Consider the following 9449-nt stretch of genomic DNA (forward strand, 5'->3'; position numbering starts at 1 on the left):
GGCCTTCAGTACATCAATGTCTTATTTTTAACGGCAGCGATCAGTGCATACCCAAAGTGGCATGTAGTAACTSATGGCGCTTGATGGGACATAAGCAATTAACTAGTYACCTACAGTATCTGATAACATTCTATTCAATGGGTAAAAATMAGGTTCCCATGTAGAARGGTCAAATGTTGTCCCCTCCTTGGCAGTGAGCAACAGACTTCTAAATGCCCTTATTTGTTCATGACTAGGGGAAATAATGGAAAACATGCTGTTYGGTAGTTACCTTGAAGTATGAGCTCAGGGATAGACTATTTACCGGTTGGGAGGTGCATTGATGTGGTCCCCCCACGCTCATATTTACAATGTTATTTAGGCAGCAATTACCTCTAGCCTGATCTGCCCCCACCCCCCAAATTGAAGTCATGAGTCATTCCAAGTTTATATTCTGTAGAAGTTTGGATTTACATACAAACYAGTGCTACGTAGTCAGGGAWTGACAAGTCTTTATTCAGAGCTACATGAATGAAKTCTGGCATTCCTCCTGAAATGTCATTGCCATCTCAGTTGTTTGATGGTCTGGGAGGGGAGAAAAGATGGTTGAATAAAATCAGTAAATGAATCCGATGCAATTTAGTGAAGCGTCTAGATTCTAAACAGCCACTGATTAGCCTTTCAATGCATACGAGTGCTCCATCTGACATTAAATCYCTCATCACAAGTCAAACAATACTCACTTGGCCCATTCCACATTGAGGATAAGATGGTCGTATCCAAATCCTGACACTCCTGCGATGGCTCTGGCTGCATCCTCCCTGCGGTGGAAACTGATGAAGGCAAAGCCCTGAAGGACAAAGAGGCGGTAAGAAGGCAAACTATTTCAAAATAAACCAAACCAACCAGTTGAACTTCTGAAAGACCTGTAAATACTCTTTTTTTACCCTGCACAAGCAAGTTAATGGTTATGTATACACTACTTCTAAACTAGTAGCCATTTGAACTTCTACTGCTGTACTCACCTTGGACTGGCCTGTGTTTTTGTCCTTGGCCAGGTAGATCCTGGAAATTGAGCCAAACGGCCTGAAGAGCTCCTGCAGATCCGTCTCACGGGTGTCCTCAGACAGGTTGGTCACACGGATGGTGGCGTTGTCATCAGCTGTGGAAGGATAGACAGTTTAGGTCTGGGTTTGTGTTATCCCACCCCCAGCCGTTTAGGCATCTTACCAAAATGCCTGGCTTTGTTGGAATTCCCCAAATGAAATCAAGAGGAAAAATGTTTTAAATCACTCTGATTGGACTGCTCCATGCTGAACCAGGACCGTTGTCCAGACATCAAAATACTTCTCAAACGAGACTACGGTGTTAAGGTCTGGTGACTCCATAGACTAGTATGCTCCTTATTCTAGAAAACTGAGTGGAAGAGTTGAATCATACGTACATGCACCACGGCGATTGGGTTGCATAGACTCTCCTCTACGTGTGCTGCCGTCCCTCAGGCTGGGGGGCACATACTTCCCCGTTTTGCTCCCTGCGGCTGGTGCGGCRGGCTCAGGCTCGTCTGAAACAAAGTATATATCCATCAGTGATGTCAATTTAACAAAATCATTAGCCACAATCATGACTGTGTACATTTACAGCCCAATATAACTTCTAAGCTATGGGCAATTATGACAATACCTCCTGCAGTCTTCGTCGGGTCTCCAGTGGACAGGCCCAGCTGCTCGGCCAGCTCCTTCTGCATGGGGCCAAGAGTGTCCTTGTAGGGGCAGCGGGTGGTCCAATGGTCTCCTTTACAGATTCGACAGGACACTATCTTCTGTCCCTTCAGCTTGTTCATGGGGTCCTCTTCCACATCTTGGGCATTCAGGTCCTGAGAGATGGATTCAGGTTATTACATATCATCACCGATTTATAACAGTACTAAAAGGTGACAATTAGGATCATTTAACTACATCATACAAAAACAAATGAACTGGTGGATTGTTGCGACTGAAGAGGAGATCTCTGATGGCTCAAAGAGAACAATACTAGATCAGCTTCTCTCAGTGGCTCCTCACCTCTTTGCTAGAGATGAACACCATAAAGACATCATCACTGACTGTGGTATCAGCAACATTGGGACCTGGTGGGTCATACTCTGAGTTGCCAAACTTCTTCCAGTTCTGATTGGCGGGGATAGAAAAGCAATGTTAAGTCAAATCAAAATATCTTCAATTTTTTAACCCCTTACACTCGTGAGAATTGGCCTATATGGATAGGGCTAAATTGAAATGTGAATAAGGATATGCATGACCATGGCAGCAACTGAAAGAAAARACTTTTGGAGATTATGGGGAAATGATCAGACTAAAGGTGATGACAACAGTTCACCTGACACACAACTGAATCCAAACATTACACTGTTGATTMTATGTGCATTTTAAATGTACTGTACTTTTTGACGCATTTGTTGATAACGAAATCTGAAAATATTCTGGATAGATTCAGTAACAAAGAATATGTGTGGAACATTTGGGGTAGGTGCAACAAAGAACAAAAAAATGACGAGGGTTTGAGTGAGGTCTAACTGGTGTTTTCAAGTGGCCACAKCTCTCCAAAGTGTGAACAGTTCCTAAGCAATTTTATGACTCAAAGAAGATTATTCAACTATAAAAGGTGCTTTTTTGAGCTCTCCTATCTGTGCCGTTGAGGAACTAGAGGAAGCACACTTGCAGTTACTTTGTTTGGAACACCGCTCTGCATCCCTGCCTTTACCCAATTACTGTTGACGTTTACGCAATACAAAAACAGTCCATTATAAATCACAATCTGGGTCAGATGGGCATCATTTGAAAGCTTGTTCTATTGCTAACATGAKTAGKWAAATGATAAAATATGATCTTAATGTTAGGCTTTCACAAGGCAATTCAGAGAAGCCAATCGTAATTTGTGTCATGAGTGCATTCAGATGCGTATTCAGCAGCAAATCTTCTTCACAATACCCAACAAACAAACTCAGGTAAAGCTGTTAAGAAGCCTTTTTGACCTGGACTTGGCGCTCCGGTACCACTTGCCGTGCGGTAGCAGAGAAAACATTCTATAACTAGGGTGGTTGGAGTCCTTGGCAATTTTATGGGTGTGTCAGAGGAAGGCCCTAAYAATTGTCAAAGACTCCAGCCACCTTAGTCATAGACTGTTCTCTCTGCTACTGCACAGCAAGCAGTACCGGAGCGCCAAGTCTAGGTKAAAAATGCTTCTAAACAGCTTCTACCCCCAAGCCATAAGACTCTTGAACAGTTAATTAAATGGCTACCCAYACTATTTGCATTATCCCTACCCCACCCCCCATGTTTACACTGCTGCTACTCTGTTTATTATCCATGCATAGTCACTTTACCTCTACCTAAATGTACATATTACCTCGACTAACCAGTGCCCCTGTACATTGACTCTGTACCGGAGCCCCCTGTATATAGCCTCGCTACTGTTATTTTACTGTTGCTCCTTAATTATTTGTTATATTTCTTTTTTRTTCTTAAAATTYCATTGTTGGTTAACCCTTGTACCTGTATATGGATGGGAAATGGCAGATTTGGAGGCAGTGGTTGTACAATAGCATGCTATGCACGACGTCAGAGCTCAGGGTCTCCTCACAGCTTTGTATGGGTTTTGACTGACAGCGGTTCTGAACTTGAGCACTGKGTGTGACAAGAAGTTGCTCCCATCCATCCCGCTAATTGGGTAACTTTAGAATTGTTTTGTCTGAGTGAGGGAAATGCTGTAAATTACGAGGCTCTATGTGTTTTGTGAAAGATGAGACGTTACGGATTATAGTAAATACCACTGATGTCATACAAGCAAGCCAAACACACGTTAGTCCAAATGGGCACTTCACATTTCCATATCCTAAGACTCATGTAATATACACTGTCAACATCTATGATCACTATGTTTGATATACAGTTACAAGATGACATGGCGTTATACCCCCCCATACTGAACAGAAATCAAATTTTATTTGTCACATGCGCCAAATACAACAGGTACAATGAAATGTTTACTTACAAGCCCTTAATGTACAATCCTATCAAACTCAATACTGAGGTGTTGTGCAACAAAGGTTAAGATTGTGCTAAATTCCCAAAGAAAACACTGACCTTTCTCCTGGCAACAGCTTTGGAGGCCTTCCTAGTRTCAATCTTGAAGGTTCGAATAATCTATAACACAAATGACAAATGTTCATTTCTTGGTTAGTTACATCTGATTCAGACATCAGGGGCAGTAGACTTTGTGGGAAGGAATCAAGAAACCCACTCTCCTATTTGGATGAGCATTAAAACAAAAAGTACCTTGAARTTCTTTCCATCCTCATCGATCTTGTATTCCGTGATGGTTTTGATATTTCCTTTGACGGTTTCTTTTGGAGGGGGTAGGGTACCTGGTGGTGYGGATGACAACACACAAATGAGGTCATGATAGTTAACAATAATATCGATACTGTCTGTTAGTGGATTGTTAGCTGCCTACCACCAACTAAGGCAAGCACACTACAGTATGACGAGTAGACTTTGTTTTCCTGACAGACTAACGTTAGTTACTAGCTAGCCAACTAACGTTGGGGGGGTAGCCTTCTCCCTGACAAATCACAAAAATTGTCTTACTGTCTACGAAGTGTGACAGAGAAACGAACCACTATAATGAAGAAAAAATACACGTGGAAATCGCCTGGTTTAGCTAGCAAGTTAATGTCAATGCTAGCAAGCTAATGTTAGCCAGCTTCTTACCTTCGTCTCCCTCCTCTTCAACCTGATCCGCCCAACTGGGCTTGGAACTAGAAAGAAGGATTAACACACACTATTTGAAAATTCAAACACATGATATATAGGACAATCATCATATTTGTATTGAAGAACTCACTCGTCGTATTCAATCGACGGCATTCTGTCTGTGCGCGCAACGGCCAGAGAACAAGGAAAAATACACGAACGACACAAACTGAAAAGCTTACCAAATAGGATAGCTAGAGCGCCACCAACGGGTCTGAAGGCTACTTAATTCAACTGAAACGATAGGGCACCAAATCTTATTCGATGAGGTTTAACGGCGGTTGGCAACCAATTAATGTTGAATTACCGCCACCTAACGTTACTAGACTGGAGTATAACTACCTTATACTTTGCTTGAATTTGTTTTTTAATCAACAAATACCCTACCAACRTACACTTCACAAAAAAATTATATAACAGTAATAAACAATATAAAAATAAACCACCACCCTGCTCCACTTTTTAAATATATTTAGTCCTACCTCAGGCCAACAGCCTGAAAGGATGAGACACCACCACTTAACACACTGTAACTCTTCTGACGTCAAGTCTCGCACAACAAAAAAACCTTCTGCAGCTGCCACCACAACCTCAATTTTCTTGCGATGTACATTACATCCCTGCAGTTCAGTTGATAACCATTGCTATAATTCTAAAAATCCAATCTTACTGAAACATATATCACTTGTTGGCCTATCCCTCTGTACTGGTACAGATCTACAATTTACACCACTCCTCTCAGGATCCCTCAAGGGGGAGGGATCTTCCTCTAATTCCTTCCCTGCCTCAGCATATAACAACTACTCTAACCTTGGAAACCTCAACCTGCCTCTCTTGCACCGGACATTTCTGATCTCCAGCCTCATGGGCACCCCTACAATTAACACATACCACTACTTTCCCCAATGCTACACATTCCTTTGTCTAATCCCATTACTGCCACACGTCTCACACTAGGAACCTCCCTCCTACACACTACTACACACGGGGTCACATGCCCGTAAGCAGGGATCATCAACTAGATTCAGCCGCGGGCCAATTTTTTCTTGAGAGGTAGGTCGGGAGGCCAGAACAAGAATTACAAATAATTTGTAGATTGCAAATTGACCGCAAGATAGGGGTGGTATATAGAAGATAGCCCAATTTGGTAAAAGACCAAGTCCATATTATGGCAAGAACAGCTCGAATAAGAAAAGAGAAATGACAGTCCGTCATTACTTTAATACATGAAGGTCAGTCAATCCGGAAACTGTCAAGACTTTTAAACTTTCTTCAATTGCAGTCGCAAAAACCATCAAGCGCTATTATGAAACGTCTCTCATGAGGACCGCCACAGGAAAGGAAGACACAGTTACCTCTTGCTGCAGAGGATAAGTTCATTAGAGTTACTAGCCTCAGAAATTGCAGCCCAAATAAATGCTTCACAGAGTTCAAAAGTAACAGACACATCTCAACATCAACTGTTCAGAGGAGACAGTGTGAATCAGGTCTTCATGGTCGAATTACTGCCAAGAAACCACTACTAAAGGACACCAATAATAAGAAGAGACTTGCTTGGGCCAAGAAACACAAGCAATGAACAAGACAGGTGGAAATCTTTCCTTTGGTCTGATGAGTCCAAATTGGAGATTTTTGGTTCCAACCGCCATGTCTTTGTGAGATGCAGAGTAGATGAACGGATGATCTCTGCATGTGTGGTTCCCACCGTGAAGCATGGAGGAGGAGATGTGATGGTGTGGGGTGCTTTGCTGGTGACACTGTCAGTGATTTATTTAGAATTCAAGGCGCACTTAACCAGCATGGCTACAACAGCATTCTGCAGCGATACTCCATCCCATCTGGTTTGCGTTTAGTGGGACTATCATTTGTTTTTCAACAGGACAATGACCCCCAAAAAAGCGATTTGTAGTCGTGCTTTCTAGGGTTACTACATGCTTTCTAGGGGTACTACAAATCTCTTTCTACATGTGAGAACTTTTGGTCTTTTTCTTGTTGTCAAATCCCTGCCAAAAGTCAGGTGACCTTWGCGCTTCCAAATATGGCGTTGCAGGTTTGCCATATCTGTCAAAATTCTAATGCAATATATTGATTTACAAATACAAATCAAAAGGTGTTTGTTTGTGGATAATGAATTGCATTTGTGGATAGTGATTTACATTTGTGGATTGGCGATTTACAATTGTGGATTGGTACTTATTTGTACAGATCATGATACACGAATACAAAATGCATGCTGTATGTTCACAATATATTTGGCATGATATTGATCCCATACTGCTGAGTCAAGGAGACAGTGCAGCATCGTGACAACTTTTTKCCAGTTGTAGGTAGGCTATTTAATATGTTTTCCATAAAACATATTGACGCACTAGAACTGATATAATGGCGACAAAGCATCGGAAAAGGACTTTATGTGCTCTAGAGCTCTTTAGATAAATTCGCCCAGAGGTGGATTAAAGTAAACTGCATTCAAATGTCGACTTTTCTTATGGATAACCGTATCAAGCGAAGGGTTTTACTCATGCTCAGTTCTAGAGTAGCCTAGAATGGCATAGAAATTAAAAGCCTACTTGATGGCCAACATATGCAAATGTGGCCTATCATTCTCCACATTTAATGTCAGTTTCATAGTGGACTTTTCCCCCATAAATTCCGTTTCAAATGTCCACTCGCGCAGCGCTCTAGAGTGGACATTTAAAATGGAATTTATGGAGAAAAAGTCCACTATGAAACTGACATTAAATGTGGAGAATGATAGGCCACATTAGCATATGTTGGCCATCAAGTAGGRTATTAATTTCTATGCCATTCTAGGCTACTGTAACCTACCATTTGACACAGTACAATAAATATGTTGAATTTACGATATCACTGGAGTCATTGCAAATCAATTTGTGTCACTTGTGAAGCCTACCTGGAGCTGGCAAACGGATTTAATAAATATAACTCAGTTTTTTGTTGTAGCCTTTTGTTATTATGCAATTCTTAATGACCATGTTTAGTTAATTAAATTGGAAGTTATCAATTGTGATCATGGTCACAGCCATATCGCGTATGTATCATTCTCCACATTMAATGTCAGTTTCATTGTGGACTTTTCCCTGAAATTAGATGTTGGCCTTTCAGAGGCTAAAGGCTAACGTTACCTGCATCTAGCTCAGCAAACCATGGCAACGTTGAATTGCAATTATAAACCCAGATTTTAGTCAATTGCCTATGCCTATTGAAGTGACAAGTCAATCTTGCAAATAGYCCATTTATAATTGTTTGTAGTCTTAACATCTGGCACATAAAGAAGGCACAATTGCCAGAAAATAGCCTAACATTATTATTTCTTTAAGTTCGTCCAAGTGTTTCTTGAACATATTGAGATCATCTGTCCAACTTTCATCACTCAAACTCTCCTGTCAGAATTTATCTATAGTTATGCACATGCACAAATGGAATTTACTTAAGAAAATAAGGCAAGAGGGTGGTGTGGTATATGTGGTATATGGCCAATATACCACGGCTAAGGGCTGTTCTATTGCACCATGCAACGCAGAGTGCTAGGACACAGCCCTTAGCCGTGGTAATTAGAGCAGTAAAAATAAATGTTTTGTCATACCCATGGTATACGGTCTGATATATATACAGTCGTGGCCAAAAGTTTTGAGAATGACACAAATATTAATTTTCACAAAGTCTGCTGCCTCAGTTTGTATGATGGTAATTTGCATATACTCCAGAATGTTATGAAGAGTGATCAGATGAATTGCAAAGTCCCTATTTGCCATGCAAATGAACTGAATCCCCAACAAACATTCCCACTGCATTTCAGCCCTGCCACAAAAGGACCAGCTGACATCATGTTAGTGATTCTTTTGTTAACACAGGTGTGAGTGTTGACGAGGACAAGGCTGGAGATCACTTTGTCATGCTGATTGAGTTCGAATAACAGACTGGAAGCTTCTAGAATCATTGTTCTTCCTCTGTCAACCATGGTTACCTGCAAGGAAACACGTGCTGTCATCATTGCTTTGCACAAAAAGGGCTTCACAGGCAAGGATATTGCTGCCAGTAAGATTGCACCTAAATCAACCATTTATCGGATCATCAAGAACTTCAAGGAGAGCTTTTCAACTGTTGTGAAGAACGCTTCAGGGCGCCCAAGAAAGTCCAGCAAGCGCCAGGACGGGGCCGTCTCCTAAGTTGATTCAGCTGCGGGAATCGGGGCACCACCAGTACAGAGCTTGCTCAGGAATGGCAGCAGGCAGGTGTGAGTGCATCTGCACGCACAGTGAGGCAAAGACTTTTGAGGATGGCCTGGTGTCAAGAAAGGCAGCAAAGAAGCCACTTCTTTCCAGGAAAAACATGAGGGACAGACTGATATTCTGCAAAAGGTACAGGGATTGGACTGCTGAGGACTGGGGTAAAGTCATTTTCTCTGATGAATCCTCTTTCCGATTGTTTGGGCATCCGGAAAAAAAGCTTGTCCGGAGAAGACAAGGTGAGTGCTACCATCAGTCCTGTGTCATGCCAACAGTAAAGCATCCTGAGACCATTCATGTGTGGGGTTGCTTCTCAGCCAAGGGAGTGGGCTCACTCACAATATTGCCTAAGAACACAGCCATGAATAAAGAGTGGTACCAACACATCCTCTGAGAGCAACGTTTTCCA

The 9449-nt window shown here is 41.8% G+C and overlaps 1 protein-coding gene across 1 annotated transcript; it reads right to left on the reverse strand.

Annotated features, from left to right (window-relative positions):
* Positions 1–474: 474 nt before the first annotated feature.
* LOC112071160 (eukaryotic translation initiation factor 3 subunit G) lies at positions 475–4986 on the reverse strand. The gene is made up of 10 exons (XM_024138625.2): positions 4882–4986; positions 4749–4795; positions 4314–4402; positions 4122–4181; positions 2043–2147; positions 1663–1855; positions 1424–1543; positions 1005–1141; positions 723–829; positions 475–564 (listed from the first exon to the last, which is right to left on the reverse strand). The coding sequence occupies exons 1-10, from the start codon at positions 4902–4904 to the stop codon at positions 549–551; spliced, it is 897 nt and encodes a 298-aa protein (XP_023994393.1). The 5' UTR covers positions 4905–4986; the 3' UTR covers positions 475–548.
* Between the last annotated feature and the right edge of the window lie 4463 nt (positions 4987–9449).

This window comes from Salvelinus sp. IW2-2015, unplaced genomic scaffold (assembly GCF_002910315.2).
Source record: "Salvelinus sp. IW2-2015 unplaced genomic scaffold, ASM291031v2 Un_scaffold1536, whole genome shotgun sequence".
In the NCBI taxonomy this organism is placed as follows: Eukaryota; Metazoa; Chordata; class Actinopteri; order Salmoniformes; family Salmonidae; genus Salvelinus; species Salvelinus sp. IW2-2015.